The 19,444-nt window shown below is 41.4% G+C and overlaps 1 protein-coding gene across 1 annotated transcript in view; it reads left to right on the forward strand.

The window, feature by feature from the left end:
- Positions 1-19,444, forward strand: part of YIF1A (Yip1 interacting factor homolog A, membrane trafficking protein) — a 103,013-nt gene that overhangs the window by 64,538 nt on the left and 19,031 nt on the right. The window contains exons 5-6 of the mRNA XM_069207923.1: positions 16,848-16,926; positions 17,224-17,281. Of these exons, the coding sequence (XP_069064024.1) occupies positions 16,848-16,926; positions 17,224-17,281 (137 nt within the window). The remainder of the gene's footprint in view (positions 1-16,847; positions 16,927-17,223; positions 17,282-19,444) is intronic.

Genomic DNA, 19,444 nt, shown 5'->3' on the forward strand with positions numbered 1-19,444 from the left:
TCTAGATGATTGGCTCATCAAAGCCAGTACCTTACAACCGTGCCATTGTGTTAGAATTTGAGTCTCATTAGCAGTGGTTTGCACCATGTCAAAGTAGGGGCTCTCACTCTAGTCTGGGTAAGGGAGTCACACAGCTAAGATGATCCCTGCTCTCACCCCCTTGGTAGCTTGGCTCAAGCAGTTAGGTTTATCTCCAAGGCTATGTGTACAGTATTAGTACATACAGTTATCTGAGTAAAACAAGACCAAAGTGACAAAAATCTAACCCACAAGTAAAAAATAAATAAACACATGTGTGGGTATATATATATAGATAGACATATATTGTACCATAGGAATCAATGGATGAAACTCTTCAGCACAAAGTACGTGGTTTGTCAAAAGCAAAGACGTTGCGGGTCCCAGGGGAGGTGAGGCGCTGGAAAAGCAAAGTCATGTGTTGGGTCTCTACTGCACAGGGGAGTTGACGTGTCAATTCTTTCTTCGCTGGTGAGATGATGTATTGGTTCCTTACTGGCAGGGGAGGTGATGTGCCAGTTCTTTTCTGTCAGGAATGCGATGCGTTTCTTTGGGAATGCAGCCTCTGCTCCTTAGTGTGGTGCGGGCATATGGTGAAAAATTGGCACCCAGACATGATGCGTGGAAAATCTAGGCGCACTGTGCTGATGGTACCACTATGAAACAGATGCTGTATCCATTCTGCAGCTGCTGCGTTGATTCTTCTGGCATGGCATGTTGATGTGTGAAATTTCTCCTTCAGATTACCAGCTTGTACACCCAAGGGACAAGCGTCTGGAGAGGACGCCACTTGGCAAGTTAGGACTCCGTAGAAGAGCCCATACACTGTGGCAGGTGATGCATTTGATGTTCCTGAGACTTCTTAAGAGGAGGCAAGCTGAGTCCAAGCCCTTGGAAGCAGGATGTAGAAAGTCAAGTCCTTTTACTCCCAGGACAGAAACAGCGAGCAGCAGGCCAGCATAACAAAGCAACATGTGACCTGCCAGGCCCCCCCCCCCCCCCCCCTTATCGTCCCCTCTCCTACAGCTTCCAGCTTTTCGTCCTGGTAGAATTTACTCAGTCCAGAAGGATTCTAACTATGTGGTGTCAGAGGTCCAGTACTTATACCCATTTATGTCTTTGAAGTAGGCACACTTCAAAGAGGAGTGTTTGTAGTGTACAAGACTCTGCCTTTCTCTGCCCTGGCCCCAGACACACTCCACGAGGTTGGAGACTGTTTTGTGTGAGGGCAGACACAGCCCTATTCAGGTGCAAGTGTCAGCTTCTTCTGCCACTTTTTGCTCAGGAAGACCCATCATTCTGGTAATGGTCTGCTAGTGAATGCACAAACCGCCCAACTGTCATCCTGACTCGGACGTTTTTTTCAACAGACAAGCAGAGGCACAGAATAGTTAAGCAAGAAAAAGCCCACTTTTAAAAAGTGGCATTATCAAATTTTGCAACTCCAAAAAAACAATTTCACCAAAAGATGTGTTTTTGAATTGTGGGTTCTGAGACGCCAAACTCATCTCTTTCTGCTCCCAATGGGAAAGTACTCTTAAAATATTTAAAGGCAATCTCATGTTAACCTATTGGAGAGATAGGCCTTGCAGTATTGAAAACCAAATTTAGCAGTTTTTCACTATCCGAACATGTAAAACACACCAGTGCATGCCCTACGTTATAAATACTACACCCTACCCATGTGGCTGCCTTGGAACTACTTTAGGGGTGACTTGCATGTAGTAAAAGGGAATGTTTGGGCCTGGCAAGTGGGCGTACTTGCCAGGTTGAAATTACAGTTTAAAACTGCACACACACTGCAGTGGCATGTCTGAGACAGGCTTGTATGGGTGGCACAATGAGTGCTGCAGGCCCCTGGTAGCATTTGATTTACAGTCCCTGGGCACACACTGCTCTTCACTAGGGACTTACTAGTAAATAAAATATGCCAATCCTGAATAAGCCAATTACCAATACAATTTAGACGGGGAGCACGTGCACTTTAGCACTGGTCAGCAGTGATGAAGTACCAAGAGTCCTAAAGCCAGCAAAACGAAATGCAGCACACAGTCAAAAACAGGAGGTTAGAAGCAAAATGTATGGGGATAACCCTGCAAAAATGGCCATTTCCAACACAGTATGACACCCAGTTGACAGTGGATCACACACTGGACTTCACTCTGAACTTCAAGACCCACCTTCAACCTCCTCAAATACAGCTTTATCTCGGAGCCATCCTCAATGCGGAGTTAGGGTTAGGATAACCCAACCCGGCCCACGTTAAGAGTTTTTAGTCTCTCCTCCCTCATTCTAAGGAGAATCATACTTAACCACTCAGGACCATTATGAAACTGGTAGGTGATATGTTCTCTTGTGTTGCCATCATTCCCCATTCTGACCAGATTAACCACTGACTGGCTAAAGCGCTAACCTTCAACCCCTCACAGTACAGGGCCTCTGGGATCTCAGTCACCAAATCCTACACATTAATTACCTACAGTTTCAGGAAGTGTTTCTAGCCCTGAAAGCATTTTTTTCATCACCTATCTCAAAAGGTTTTATAGTCTGCATAGACAACGTGACAGCCATGTACTATTTGCAGAAACTGGAAGCACACAATTGTCCCAGTTGTCACAGCTCTGACAATATGGAGGTGGACTCTCTACCACCACATTCACTTCGTGGCAGAGTATCTCCTAGGCACGGACAGCAACTTTGCAGACCTCCTCAGCAGGATGCAGCAACAAGTCCAAGAGTGGGAACTCCACCCACAAGTCCTTCAATCATACTTTGCCAAGTGAGGAACTCCTCAGATGGATCTTTTTGCCACACCAGAAAATGCAAAATGCCCAAGCTTTGTTTCAGCTATCCACACCCTCTATCCAAGGGCAGCGCTATATGGATGAACTGGTCAGGAATATTTGCTTACACTTTTCCACCTCTCCCCCTCATTCCATTTCTGGTTCAGAAAATCAGGCAAGCATCTCTCCCATGATACTTGTAGCTCCCAATTGGGTGTGTCACCCATGGTTTACAACACTTCTAGACCTCTCAGTAGTCCCCCCACTAAAAGCTCTCCAACAGGCTGGACCTTCTCACTCAAAATCGAGGACAAATCAGACATCCAGACCGCCAGTCACTCACTGAGGTCATGGAGTTTGGTTACTTAGGATTGCCTGCGGAATGTATGGACATTCTCAGGGAAAACCCGTAGATCTAGAGCCTGTTATGCTGCAAAATGGAAATGGTTTGTTTGCTACTTTCAAACCAAGTGTATTGACCACATGAAAGCTACTGTTTTGAAAGATTGTTAATTTGCTCCACTTACAGAAAGCAAATCTAGTTCACATTTCCATTTGCCTACATCTCGCAGGTATAGCTGCATATCTACTGAACAGCAGCGTATTTCTTTGTTTAAAAGTCCAATCATTGATGCTTTTATGGAAGGCCTTAAAAGGGTCATGCCACCCAGGGTACCCCCTTCAACATCCTGGAACCTCAACATTGTGGTCACCAGGCTCATGGGCTCTCCTTTTTAGCCACTTCATGTCCTCTATAATACCTTTCTTGGAAGGTAGCTCACATCTTTCAGGCATGTCATAGAGCTTCAGGCACTAACCCTGGAATAACCTTTTTTCCAAATTAATAAAAACAAGGTAGTCCTTCACACAAACTCTAGGTTCCTTCCTAAAGTGGTTTCACAGTTTCATATAAATCAATCCATTGAGCTACCAGTCTTCCTTCTGCAACCTGACTCTGTTGCAGAAAGAGCTCTCCTCACCTTAGATGTTAAAAGAGCACTCATGTTTTACATAGATGGGACCAAAGAGTTTAGGAAAACTAAGCAGCCCTTATAGACTTCTCACCACCTCACAAAGAGTCCAATATCCAAATCCCTCATAGCCAGATGGATAGTTAGGTGTTCAGACTTGCTATGCTAAAGCTAAAAGACCATTACCTGCCACCCCTAGGGCACATTCCACTAGTAAGAAAGGTGGACCATGGCCTTCCTTGGAAAAATTCCTGTAGCTGACATCTGTAAGGCAGCTACATGGTCAATACCACATACATTCACAAAACACTATTGTGTGGTTGTGCTAGCACGCCAACAAACTAATGTAAGTCAGGCTGTGTTACGAACAATTTGTCAACTGCAATCTCCTACAGGCTATCCACTGCTTTCACCGGGGGGGGTGGGAATGGGGGAGGACTGCTTTAGTCTATGCAGATGTATCTATACCCACTCATGCCATTGAACGGATTGTTACTTGCCCTATAAGCATCTGTTCGTGGCATGTAGTGATGTAGATTCACATGTGCCCTTCATCCTCCCTGAACCACCGGTGGCCAATGTAGTTACTGTGTCCTTGTATATGTTTGTACGTATGTATTTATACATTGCATGGCCATCCTTTTCCTACATGCTCCTTTCTCACCCGCCTGCGGGAAAACAATCTAACAAAGAGGTCTGTGCCCTTGCACAATATCACCAAGAGGAGTCCCCGCTCAATCCATTGACTCAGAACACTTCTTTGAAGAAAAACAACTTGCACCACTCTGGACCCCACACTAGCTGACAGGAGTATGCAGAGCATGTAAATCTACAGCACTAAATGCCGCGAACAGATTCTTACAGGGTAAGAAACCTAATCCTTCTGCCATAATTTGCCTCACAGAAGTGTGGAGTGGTGGTGTTTGTTACCTTAGAAATGCATTTCCTGTACTGAGGGTTGAATTTAAATAAGCCTGGAATTGGTGAAGCACTGCTGGAAAATCTGTTGCAGTCATACATCACTTCCCTAACTGCAGTTCTCACTATTGCCTTTTGACATACTTGTCATAGATACAGTGTTCTTTTCAGAATGTCAGAATAAATGTTAGTGTTAGTGACAAAAAATGCTCAACATGGCTGTGTATGACGTTCTTAATTTCAAAATAAAAATAATGGTAAAGTTGCAATGAGAATATTGGGTGAATAAGGGTCAACCACTCTCTGATGACTGGTACTTGAAAGGTCCAATAGATCATTTTGAAATAAAAATGTAGAAAGACAGAGGTAAGAAGGTTAAACAGTAAAAATGAAATATTTGATGAAGTTTGTAGCTAGATGCTTTTTAGTTGTTTGCAAGAGCTCTTGCTACGAATAGCTTGTCATGAACCTATGGCTCCAGTAAGATTGTAAAAAACAAAAATGTAGACAAGTGTGACAGCTGTTGTATTATGTAGATTGAACCTTTGGTTTCCTAAACAAATCTTAAACTAATAGAATAACTCCTCATTTGATTTATAGCTTTACAATCTACTAGACTGATCAATTCATTTTTTTTGGGTCTAGCATGACCATGCAAAAAGTGGACAATGGCTTCATCCATTGAAGCATTACTCAACTCGTGTTTGGTTTATCAGTGCACCGTTACACAAAGTGCTTCCTTTAGACTGCAGGAGGTACTATTATACAGCTGAAAAGTTCCCCAAATCCTCATCAAATTTAGTCATTTCATTTCTATATCTATTCTTTGCAAATAAGGTTTATTAGTTATTTTCCCACAGTATTAGCAAAGCCAGGAGGGCAGGATTTGATGTGATAAGCATTTGTTGATGCAGCAAATGTAACCAACACTTGTGAATGCCTTCCTTAACATATCTTGGCACATTAAAGTAGGCTGTGTTAGCTTTGCCAATGCTTGTTGTGATGTGGCACTTTAACATGACTGGGAGATTGCTATAGAGGTCCAAGGATCCACACAGACGTGTACCTCCTATGATTTAAAAAACAATGGTTCTGCTACAGTATGTCAAGCTACAGAACGCATGGCAAAAAGCAGGGATTGTGTTTTAACCAACTTAATGCATTGCATTATTAGAACAATGAGAATGAAATTCCAGCACTGGGGATTGAAACATGTATCCCATGTAATTCCTTTGTAGGGCTTGCATACAGACTGCTTTGGCTGTGTGTTGTCGAAGGCCTGCTGTGTACAATATACATAGATTGAGCTTTGTGTTCACCATTACTGCTAAGACTTATTGGTTCAGTTCTTTTTATTCATTTGATGGCTTTGCTCTCAGTTTCTTGTGTCCTTTTCATTTTAGTATTGCTTTCTCAACAGTTTTTATTGGTGTAAATTTGTATTCCTGTACATGTGTTGTAAGGAGAATTTTTTTTTTTTTTTTTTTTTTTTTTTTTTTTTTTTCTCTCTCTCTCTCTCTCTCTCTCTCTCTCTCTTTTTGTCCCTTGATTAGAGCAGTATCCGAGAGCACAGCCCCTATTAACATCACTCTCCATGGAAATATGTGTTTGGTTTCTACTGGTTAATGATCTGTGATTTCTTTGAGAATGTTCTTTGTTATAACTTTTTAAACTTTAGTACGTCTTGCTGCCTCTTACCATATTTGCATTACAATTTCTTACTCTCCCTGGTACTCATACATTCTCCCTCATTTTCAACTTCACCCTCTCTTGTCCTTCTCAACTTCCCACCCCCAAACCACTCATATGATGATGTCCCACTCTATCTTTACACTCCTACTCTCTTTCAACCACTTTTTACTTTTGAGTCTGATATATTCAAACTTGAGTCTACTCCTGCACAGCCTTCTGCACATTTTATTTTTCATTTACTATTCCAAAATATCAGCCATCATGGAAGAGTAAATTAATAATAAAATATAGGCTAAAAAAAATTCCAAGATAGTTTTTTAGGTAGAGCCTGGATAGCGCTTGCGCTTTTGCTTAGTAATCTGTTGTAAATAGTTTGTGAAATTCAGCTCCACCCAAAGGCTGTTTGTGTGTATGCCAGTATCTTTTAGAACTCCTTGCTTGCTAGTGGGTAATCTTACTCTTTGTCCCTTTTTTAGGTTGAGTGCGCAACTACCTGTTGTAATCTATCTGTGGGGTTTTAACCATTTCCACCGCAGACCCATCACTATCACTCGTCCATGGCTTGCCTTTCAAAAATCCTTTGTTACGATTAGTAAATGCTTCATGTTTGTCCCCCCCCCTTGGGGCAATTTTGTTACGGCCTTGGACAGCGACCTTCTTACATGGATAATTGCACAATTGCCAATACGCTTGACTGCGAGCAAATTTCTTTTTTTAGGTCGAGCCTAGACCGTGCGAGTCTGCAAGACCTATTTGAATGAGTAAGACTGCTCCCACCAGCCACTGCCTGCCGCTTACCATAGTTTGAAGGCAGTGTTGCTCTTGTTTTGCTGCCTCCTAACTGGTTCGGCAGCATGTACATCACTTCCTGTTATGTGGAGCACCGGATAAGTACAGTTTAATTACACCTGGATTGTTTTTCTGTTGTTTGGACAGACTTTTTAATTTTTTTTTTAAATTGTTTTCTTTCCTCTTGTGTTCGTAAGCACTCGTGTTCTCAGATGCAGTTTGTTTTCCGCGTTTGCCTGTCACTTGGTCTTTAATCAGTAATTCATGTAGTTGTTTCTTGTGTGTGTTTTGTAAAAAAAAATTTTTGTTGCTTTATATAGCATGACATAGGCTCGGTATTAAATCCTCAAAAGGGGCTCTCCCTGCACAGTGAGAGAGCTGATACTACAATATTCACTGCAATCCGGAAAACTCACCCCAGAATGCTTTGCAGACATTCCTTTTACAACAGATTTTTGGCCATAACTCAACCTGTGGTGGTCCTAGGACAAGGGAATCGCCACCAGAACATTCAGAACTATGTGCTCTTTCTGCCCAGGCTTCTGGGTCACATTAGGTTGGGGGGCAAAATCATAACCTCTTCCACTATTCAGGGTATATTTAAACTCTTATAGCTGGAATTTTTGTTTTTACAGCTGAGAGGAGCTTGTGTTACAGCCCTGCGTGGTCTACAAATGTGTAATACACTATGCTCTACTGGGCTTAAAGATGACTGCCCCAAGGCCCAACGAACTGAGTCAGAAGCTACCCTAATACACTGTACTCTAAGTGCTTTTTGCTTCACAGGGACTTCTAGCCATGACTAGTGGCACTCCACCTTCTGCTATTGACTCTACAGGGACATCTAATTACAACTTGCGGAACTGCACCCTTGTGCTGCTGACTCCAAAGTAACATATTTCCAGGCTTAGCGGGCCTTTTAAAAATCATTTAATACACTATGCCCTCAAGGGTCTAATTATATGGTTACACTGCAATGTTCTTTGTCATTCTTTTTATGTGATTATGCCCTCTAGGAGCTGACTATATGGTAACATGACCATGTTTTTTTCAAATTTTAATTTTGCTGTGGTGCTCTGTAGGGTCAGTTCGGACCATTACAGTCTAATGCCAGATATATTAAGGAATGCACAATTTATTTCTGATAAAGGTTTAATGTGCTGCATGGCTAAATATTTATAAGGTCCCAAAGGTGAGATTGTCATTATCGTTTACAATGGCTCTAACTCTTGCTAATGCAAGACCTATTGCATTGTAAATGCTGGTCTCTCTCTTTTTTTTTTTTTTAATCCTCCTAGGAGATCAGACCAGCTACTATCTAAATATACTGCTAAACATTTTAAGATGTGTTCAGGGTCTACTTTGCTGTTTCATCTGGAGCACTGGAGAATAGTCTGCTTTCCGAGCTCTGCTGTAACAGGGTTGTAAATCTTATCTGGTCACATTTGCTGTGCATTCCAAGTCTTTCCTCCCTCCTACATGTTTACATCGCAGGTTTAATTATTTTGCGTTGGAGGCTATGCACTATTTAACGATGCACCTGCTTTTCATTTTCACCATTACGGGTTGTTTCCTGCTCGTGTCAGCCTGCTCTCCCTGTGCCTTGTCTCATGTTTCGATCAGCATTTGCATTGAAGGTTTGCGCTTTTTAACAATGCGCCCGCTTTCATTTTAACCATTGCGGGTTGTTTCCTGCTCATGACAGCCTGTTTTCCCTGTGCCCTCTCATTTCATTGGTGTATTACATGGAATTGTCCCTCCTTTGTGTGTCTCGTTCCCTCCAATGGTAATTTCACAAATAGTTCCTTTTTAATCCTTCCGCAGGAGGATGGAGTGCCTTGTGGTTGGGGGCCGTGCAGTGGCCGGGCTTTACACTCTGCGCTTTTTTTTTTTTTTTTTTTTACTTTAGGAGCCTTGTTTGTGTTTTGTTAGCCATCCTCTTCCTGATCACTAGTGCAGCCGTTTGCCGTGCTGTCACTTAATCTCCCTGTGAACCGCCTCTCCACCCCCTCGACCCTCCCACAACACTGCTTGCCTCCGCCCCAGCACACCTCCAAGCTCTCTGCTTGTTTTTTCTTTTAATTTATTATAAATTACTGCTTCATTTGCAGTGCTCTCACTTAATCTCCCTGTGCTGTACCCACCTTCCCACAACATTGCTTGATTTATGTATGTTCCTTCCTGCACGCTCCTTTAGGTTTGCTCTTTGGCTCGTGTATCAGCATGGTGTGAGATTCCTTGCTTAGCTGATGGCATTATTCCTCCCCACTTGCTGAAAACCACGACTTCAACAAACGGCTTTTACCTTCCCTTTTCCTTTATTTGTTCCCCTGTGAAATGGATCCTAAAAAGAAAAAACACTTTGGCTGCAGATGTAGTCTTTTTCTGACATTTTTCTAGTCCCAAGTGCTGCCTCTGGACGGAGAGAAAAAAATGAAATAAAGCAAAACAGTGGTCGCAAGGAGGGCAGATTGGTTTTTATTCACACACGCTAGCACCGCTTTACAGTGTTTGCCAGTAAAGGGCTACTTCGTTGTCTTGTCTTTCTTTGAACAACATTGTTTTCCCCGGCTGGAGGTACTGCAATACCTGGTTAATACGTACAGTGGAAAACGATTATCTTTGCTCCTTGGCTCTTCTTTGGTTCACTTGCAATAAATCCAACCGATCACATGGATTTATCTGCCTCACCACACTGTAGGGGCCCCCCTTCTGAATATGATGAACCCCACACATCTCACACCACCCACCTCTCTACAGTGTTAACTTCTGCTGCTCTGCCACTGGCAGCTGCCTCACTCTCTTTTTCTTCCTCTTATTCCCTCTCTTTCTGTATCTGTCTCACTCCTTGTCGCTTCCTGAAAACCATGACTTCAACAAACAGCTCTTACCCTCTCTTTCCTCTCCTCTCCTCTCCTTTCCTTTGTTTGTTCCCCTGTAAAATGGATCCATAAAATGACATTTTGGTTTCATATGTCTCTTTTCTGACATTTTTCTATACCAAAGTGCAGCCTCATGAGGAAGAGGAAAAAAAGGTTCAAAGTACAGGACAAAAACGAAACCAAGGAAGACCCAGTGGTTGCAAAGTGGGCAGATTGGTTTTATTCCCAATACACATTTTAGTGCCACTTTACAGAGTTTGCCAGAAAGGAGCTACTTTCGTTTTCTCCTTTCTTTGAACAACATTGAGGCTCATTTACAAGCCCCTTGCGCCACTGGTACATCACTTTTTCCTGTATTAAAAGTGACATACTGGTGACGCAAGGACTTGTAAATAACCATTGTTTTCCCCCGGGTGGGGAAGTGCACCATTCCTGGAGTTACTGCAATACCTGGTTGATGCGTAGAGTGTAAAACAATTAGCATGATTTGTATCAGATGTTTTCCTTATTTTAGTATATAAAATGTGTACCGCGTCTCTGTGTTCTGGCGTGGTCTTTTTAAACCATACTGCTTACGTTTTGTAAGGATATTTGAAACTGGTCCCTTCCAGACCCTATAGTCTTGCCCTGAACTTTTCAGGCAACAACACTTGTTTATTTCTGAATAATAAGTGTAAAAGCATTAAGGTAATGATGTTGTTCCTGCTTACATGTCACGTTTTACTTTATCTCGCACTCCCTTTGCGTGTTTGCGTTTTACAGCAGGATGTTACTTTTTTTTTTTTTCTTTCATTCAGCCGGCATATTACTGCCTGCCTCCCTCCCTCATAACCTATTTCCATTTTTCTTGTTCACCTGCGCCACAAGGTCATACGAATGGCAATATGGCTATGCAAATATCATCACTCCACTGCATACAAAAACAAAGTAAAAAACATTGTCATTTTCAACACCAAGACCTCTAACTTTCACAAATGCAAGACTGTTTGCATTGCAAATGCTTGTTTGCGCTTGGAAGTGTGGACAGACACATGGATACTTTAGAAAGTTTATTTTATTTTTTTCCCCTCATACTTACAAAAAAAAAAAATAGCACCAAGATGGCTGCCCTCATGGACTGCCAAGTCTAAATAGTTTTGTTCATAAATTATGTCAAACCAAACAAGCACAAAAAAAATGAGGAGTTTCATCTCATGGACTTTAAATTAATTCAACAAGTGAGGCACTTTGGAAATTATAAGGAATACCAATTTCACTGTGATTTGTTCAGTGCCGCCGCCACCACCTCTTAGGGACAATATTAATTATATATAAATTTGACTTTGACTAGAAGAAAGGACAAACTGATTAGCACACTATTTATTTTTGAAGCAGCCGAGAGCTCCGTCTTGCTTTTAAACACACAATAGATTTTGAATGGTTATTTTTCCATGTTTTTGATATTGTGTTTATGGGTAAGCTCAAAACAAAGTGCTGCTCTTCCACATTTTCGTATTCGGTAACCAATCAAGGGTTGTATTGCGATAAACAATGATGAACATCATGAATAAAGATGGAGTACATAAGAACTAGATAAAGACCCGCTATTGTATCTCCTTGCTGTGTTGGTCTGGCTTCCAGTTGGATGCTTCGCAGAAAGTTCTTGATATGCCGATCTTCAATTGACGACTCCTCATTTGGATCCCTTGTGGCAGTCAATTCCACAAGGTGAAACTTAGCCAGACTCCCTGAAGACGTGGTCTGAAACAGGAGTCCCAGAACCACGATTCATAGGGACCTCAATGAAGAGGTGCAATAGTTGGTTAAAGCCCCCTTTTGTTTGCAGGAGTTGGAGAAATCTTCTTAGCTCAGAGGCAGAAGTTAAGGCGTATGAGAGAACTATCCTCCTGTAGCTGCTTCAAAATGTGCCAGAACATGAAAAAGTGATGTCATGTTTCTGTTCTTATTGATGAGTAGAGTGATTGGGGGAGGCAGTAACACAGGCATCATAATCTCCGCTCCTCGTGATGAAACCGCAGCAATTAAAACTAGATGCGAACACACCTTAAAGTTAAGATGCACTTTACTAACTATTTTTTTTTTTAATGTATTTATTTTTTATTAAGATAAGCAAGCCTTTTCATCTGGACTATCTACTCAAATATTTTCACACTTGTGAGCTTAAAAAAAAAAAAAACTGTAGAATGAGTGCACAAATCCACGTGAAGGGGACTATCTTTACGCCTAACATCTAAAGAAAGAAGCATACAGCTTTCGTGAGATTAATGGTAAATAGTCAACACTACAACTAGTTGGTCTTGATATTTTACCTGATGTTTGGTCCTCACATTAATTTTTATTAGATATTGAGTAGTGGTTGCGACTCATCTCAGGAATTTACAATTACGTGTCTGTCTGTAACCTTTAGCGCTTAAAGGTGAGCTCCTAACAGTTATAAGCTTTCCAATTATCCTCCGTTTTTAGAACTCAAAGGTCTAAGATGGACCACAGCGAATCAGTATTGATCCCATTGAAGAGATGTTTTCAAGAGAAAATACCACCTTCCGTCCACTAGAAAGGTCACTTCAACCCTTCTTTTCAGGTTTTGGTGGGTTCTTTTTAGATCTCAGCAACAAGGTAGCTTGTAAAACACCGTTTTTGAGCTTCCAGTATACTTACTATAAGCTTATAGCCCGCCCATTGGTTGGCTTTACTATTACCCTCCTTTACTTAATTATTCAGTGGCTTACCTTCCTTTTCTTCTGTTCGCCCTTCCCCTGGAATGTAGCATCTTTATCACACCTTCTGATTATCCCGGTTGTATTCTTCCACTGCTTACTTTTAGGGAACTACTTTTTTCTCTTTGGTTTAGCACTCCAATGCGTGGTATCTAGTTCTCTCCCTTGTTATATTTCCAGATATCCACCACCCATGCTCCCTGTTGCTTTCTCCCTAGAGTGTTGCTCTCTTGCCACTTCTGCCATAACCCAAACCCACTACGCCGCACTAAACTTCCCTGTTCTGTTGGTCTCTCCAATGTGAGCTTCTCATACTGACCCTGTGTTGCTCTCACTCTTGTACTGCTTTGTATCTCCTCCTCCACTTGAATACATTTTTAGTATATTGCTGAATGTGTACAACATCGCCAAAAAACATTGGCAAAGCTAATCACTCCCAATGGAAAGGCCTATTGGATTTGCCAATGCTTGTTTTTCTATAGCTCCCATTATGGCTTCAAAATATTGCTAGTTTTTGGCACTTTTAGCTTCCACACCATGTGGTTTTGGATTTGCTTTTTTTGTCTTTAGTTGTTGGGTTGTGTGTGGGGTATTTTTTTTATTTTTTTATTTTTTATTTTAATTTAAGTCTTCACAGTGCCCACTTGTGACAAGTAACCACTATTTGGCTTTAGAGGTAATATAAGATCAGTCTCTATTGTCATTTAACAAAGGGGTTTGACCTGTTCTTCAGTCCGTCCACCCCCGCTTCCATGTCTTTCCTCCTTGTTTTCCTCTTTATGGTGAACCAGTGCTAGAATTTAACCTCATGTACTCTGTTTTTAAATTGAGATACACTTTACAAAGCATCGCCTTGTAGGGCTTTTCGCAACTTTGCTCAGTATTACTACCTGCAATTTTTATACCCTCATACATGCATCAGTTGGTCAAACTGTATTAAGAAATCTAAGTATGTTCCTTCACTCATTCCCTTCCTTTTAATTTTCACATCTTATTATAAAACAGGAACATTTGAGTCTTTAGATCAATTCAGACGGATGATAAACGTATGCTTTCTTCTCTTAAAAAGTTTTCATGTCTTCAGTTTAAATCAATTACTGGAAGCATATAGATGCCTTTTTAAAACTGTTTGTCACACAGTAAAAAAACAAGCATTGGCATATAGCCAGTAGGTCTTGCTGTTGGAATCTTATGTTTTTTAGCAATGCAGCACATTATCCTGGGTGGTGTTCGGCCAGGGATTGAATAGCTATACACTTGCTGTTCAAGCATGTCTGAAAGGGTTGGCGCATGCACTGTCTATGCTTAACCTAAAAAAGAAAATGAATTCTGGATGAAAGCAATGGCCTTTGTCAATGGCACTAGGACAGACATTCTCCTAATAGATGCAAGACAGAAACTATAGGCTCTCCAATGTGTATGACAAACGTATTCCATCTGCATATGGGAAGAACAAGACTATTGGCTTTGCCAATGGCAGAGGGCAGCAATGGCCACTAGGTGTCGCACGTCCTCCAATAAAAATGTCCGCTTACCACATGGGGAACCTGAACAGAAGTGATCGATACTCACCTACGATCAACTCTACAACAGCTGCTAGAACAACGAACGAAACAGCTGCCAGCACACAGAATTTTGGCACTCCATACAGCGCTTTTCTTCCACAGCCATTTCACTCATGCTGTACAAAAGAAAAAGATGCCCTTCTAGCTATTGTAGGTATCGCCTGAAGAGAGCTTTACGTTGTGTGGTGTCAAGGACTTATGCTGTTTAGTCTGCAATAGATCTCCCAACACTGTGGGGCCTGATGGGTCATGTCACCCACGCCTCTATATTACATGTGTATGAACATTTCTTTTTCAGTACAGTTTAGCATAATTGAAATGGCCATAGTTAATATTTTTAGCCTTAATGTTATTGATGAAATACAGTTGGCAAAGTGATGTGCCATATACTTCATGCAAGAGTAAAACTTCAACTTACCCTACTAGGGCGATCAGTGACTTAGTAACAGAGCTATCAACTTTGAAACAAGGAAACTGGGTTTGAGTCTTGCCACCAACTTGATGTCCCCTTATTGTAGGCAAATAGCTTCAGTCCCCGTGACTATTTTCTTGTTTTTACAGTTTTATAAACGCAAACTCGCCTGAAGGAATGAATGTGCTTTACATAACCATCACTTAAAATTACATGTAGTGATGGTATGATTAACTGACCCCCATTTTAGTGAAACATGAGGACTTTGTTTTTGTAGACTCTCCTGATTTCGTACCTTGTGGTGGCAGAATATGCAAGCATAAGAGTTTGAAAAATGAACAGCTGAAAAATCTGTTCAGAAGTAATTGTTTATTTTTACCAAAAGTTACAGATGAAAGGTAATGAGCAATTAACTGATCCTTAAAGTGATATGGAGGAACATGCATTGAAAGTGATATAACTGCACAATTTACCTGCTGCGTCGCAGTGAGTCACGAGCCTACTAAGAGTTCAGTGAAATAAGATTCCAGTGGGTGATTCCATTCAGCACTGGGGGTAGAGGCGCCTTAGTGTAGGACAGATTTAAGTGTTTAGTTAAGGAACAAGATATAGCTTCATGAATATGGCCCATTTGCTTTTCCAAGCGAGTCTTGGCTTCCTTTACTTTAGTGGAGAAGAACCTGCGTTTTTTTAAGGTAGGTAAGACATCTTATTGAAGCAGCAGATGGCTAAACGATTAAGTACAATATAGCAAATGGTCTAGTGTCCACATAACTGAGTTTGAAAAAGGGGTCCTAATTTCTGTACATGGAGACAATGATTCACCTGTAGACTTTTGAGTCTGTGCCAAAAATATGCAGTTGTGTGTGTGTGAAATGTAAATCAGAACAACGTAAAACTGTCTTAATGTAATGCTGTTGTATCGTCACCGCCCCCTATGTTCAGCCTCTCATTACTCTTCAACTAGGTTTGCCCTTTATAAATATCAGAGCATATATACTACAAAATGTTAAGTTACAGTAATTATAGGGTACACCTTCTGCCAAGGGATGGCCTTGCACAGCCAATGAGTTTGATACATTCTTGCCCTGGTTTTAGGGATACCATGTCAGGTTGGAGTCTGGTGGTGTTTGCCTCCTTCAGATTATGGTTTACAATGTCGAGACATTTGCTTTGTTTCGAATAACTGGATATGATATAAGGGTTTTTGGTGTGGACCGGCGGTTTGTTCAAGATTAATTTCTGATAAAGGGGTTTTATGACTTGCACTTTGTCCACCATATTTGTATGTATATGTTAACTAGAGTATTATTGAGCGGTATTGTGGAGCTCTAATATCTGTCTGCAGGCTTATCCGGATTATACAGGGTAGTTATGAGTTCCTTTTTTACGTGTTCTGTTGTGTGTTGGTATGGGGTGATTGTAGAAGAATGTGAGATGCTCAAGGGTGTTCTCTCTACTTTATCATGTTGTGCGTTTAGTGGTAATTTGTGCTTTTAGGCATGCCCCTTCTCAACTATATGGCATGTATTTGTTGTCTTGCTTAAAAATAGTTTTCTCTACTCTAACAAGCTCTGTAGAAGGTGGTATTTGTGTAAAATTGAGCCCTGTGAAAGCTATTTCTGCATTGTGTTGGGTGCTAGTGTATTGATCTCTTTAACTATACATTGTTCGGCCATACTGTGGGACAATGCAAAGAAAGATACTGGTAGTAATCAAAGGTAAACTGTAGACTTAAAAATCAAAGGTACACTAAGGGCTTAGAAGTCCTTAAAATTAAGAGACAATAGTGATTGAGAGTGCAGGTACATTATACATCCTCTTTGCAAGAAGAATAGTTTTCTATGTTGTTTTTAATGTTGGGATGTCAAAAAAGAACTGGACAATAAGCCTGCTGCAGTTAGTATACAAGATACAGTTCAGATTGCTTTACGTATTGGGTGATACAAAAACACATCCCATAATTCTTGATGATGCAGGAAATAGTTACCTGACAGCCGCCACTGGCAGACCATCTTAACAAGCTTCATATATTACATTTCATATTGTTACTCGAAGCTATTTGCCTCTGGTTGTCTGATGAAATGTTTATTATTTCAGAATTGGGAGGTACGATATAACCGCGACTCGCCTTTGACGCCGCGTAATGACGTAAATGCTCCAGACTTGTACATCCCCAGTGAGTATCCAGTGGGTTTTCATTGTTCCTCTGACATTTCACCGATCTTTTATTGACTGGCATTCTTCATTTTCCCATTTTTGTTCATTTTTTCTGAAGTCTTTCTTCTGCATGCAGTTTGGGTCTTCTTAACATTATCATCCTGTTTTAAGTTTTCTTCCTTATTGATTCATTCTTTGCCCTTTTTTTTTTGCTGTTTTTTTGTTATAACTTGGCACTGTGTAATTCAAATGCATTTAATTCTACACCAACATATGCAAACACAACATTGTTTTTTTTTTTATCTCTTGTTCTCAGCAATGGCCTTCATCACCTACATCTTGCTGGCTGGGATGGCTCTGGGGATACAGCAAAGGTTGGTCCCTTCTGAATGATGACTTGGTATTTTATCTTTTTGTCTTTACCCTGCCATACCTGCTTAACTGTAGAAACTGTGCGTTGTCTGTGAGACGGTCCAGTTTAACAGTGGAAGCTCTGTGCGTCCGGAATTGTTTCATACATTTCTGCTCCTCCCAACTTGCAAATGATGTGAGATATTGATCGTATCAGGATTTTGGCAGGAAATCAATGGGTCAAAGGCAAAATATAAAACATTGGCATTTGTTAATGGTTCAAAATCAGTGGAGCAAATACTATTGAGAAGATTTTTTTAAGACCATCCATTCTATACAATAACTTAATCACAGGTTGTGGAAATCAAATATTGTGCATTAATACCTCATTGTGTGGTAAAACCTGCAGTGGCCTGGTAAAAGTGCACTGTAAGGGTGAGTCCAGAATGGGGAATAACATGCAGGTTGTAGTAATAATGCAGTAAGAATAACCCATTTAGATCCACATATCTGCTCAGGTCTGTTGTGAGGCTTGACCTCTGCCACGTGCTCTCCTCTTTCCCCCCCCCCCCCCCCCCCCCCCCCCCTCCCTCCCGGCCCCACTTACCCTTGGCCTCTCTCCCTTGGTCTTCATTCACTTACTGGCCTTGTGTGCTAATCAACCTAAGCTCATCTTCGAGGCTTACACAGTTCTTAGTTAGTGAAAATTGCCCTTTCCCACAAATGACTTCTAAGCACTTCTCTGCTGTGAGTGAATGCTGTGATTATATCCTAATTGGTGGGGGGGGGGGGGGGGGGGGCAGCTACCACTCCATTATGGCAATTAAAAAGCTAAGAAACCTCATCATAGTAGTGAAGAGCCTGGGGACAACACAATCAATGAGGAGAAGCAAGCAGACCTCTGCGCACATCGGTGTACTTGAAGGCTAACCGAGATCCCTAAATTCTTCCCTGCAATCTCTTCCTCAATCAGCGGAAATGGACAAACGACAAAAGGAAGTATTGCAGCGATTGGTGAAGATCCAGTTGATTCCACAATAACTGGCGTAGCGGATCACAAGCTAAAAGCCAAAGAAAATATAGAAAGTAGCAGTATTGGCTTTCCATCAAATTAAGTAACCAGCGGACAATTCTCCAGGCTGCTTTAATTCAAACTTCACCAACGGATTTCACACTACCAGATATAAACTTGAGTCATCTACCTTGGTCAGTTGGGAGCAAACCATTGAAAGGGACTTTTGAAATATTTAATAGTACCCCAAGTAAGGTATCAGAACTTGAAGACAACCTTTCTCACTATCTGGATTTTCGTCTTCGGACACCTTTTCATCCTGCTAACGAGCATGTAATTATCGGAGTTTCTCCAATCTCTGCAAATCGGTAATTCAATCTATACTCACTGTGTTAGCGGTTGTGTGGTGTTTTTTTTTTTTTTTTCAAACTTTGACCACTCATTGGAAATGCAGACCACAATGCTAGAGTTCCTAAGGCATCAAAGTGGCTTGTCCACAGCCGCAAGGAATGACCTCTGAGCGGGAGTACCCACAATTGAGGCCGTAGCTGGCCACAAATCACAATTCTTATGGGATATACCCAAACAAATCAAGCTTAACTCTCACAAGTAAGAGATCCCCGAAGGAGGGGTGTGGGGGGGGAGATGAAGGGGACAAGGCAGGAATAGTCTATTCTCATCGTAGGCTATTTTCAGAATCTTCACTTGATTCGGAGACTAGCTCTGGGAAAGTCTCCCTTCCTTGTTACCCGATATTTAATCGAGCTAATGAAGCAGGGTCCTCAAAAGGTCTCCTGTTGTCCTGTTCATCCACACAAGAAATTGATTCACGGTCCACCAACAATACTAAGGCAAAAACAAAGAAGCCTGCAAGGAAAATGAGTATAAATTGCAGAATCACAAAGCTGGTGTCTCGCAAATTAAAATTGGCGCAGTAGGGCGCCCCCACAAGTGATGAGCTAAAGGGACGAAGAGGGCCTATAAATAAAAATATGGTGAAAACAGAGGCTACCCAAGATTCAAGCATGTCTTTTCACCCTAGCAATTAAATCCTCAGGCCCCAACATTTGAGTTGTAAGTCTTCACAGGAAAACCAACGCCCTACACAACCAGCATTGGCAAAAAGCTGTATTGAGGGGTCTTCGTCAACAAATCCAGCAAAAAAAACTTGTAT

Source organism: Pleurodeles waltl, chromosome 9, assembly GCF_031143425.1.
Source record: "Pleurodeles waltl isolate 20211129_DDA chromosome 9, aPleWal1.hap1.20221129, whole genome shotgun sequence".
Taxonomy (NCBI): domain Eukaryota; kingdom Metazoa; phylum Chordata; class Amphibia; order Caudata; family Salamandridae; genus Pleurodeles; species Pleurodeles waltl.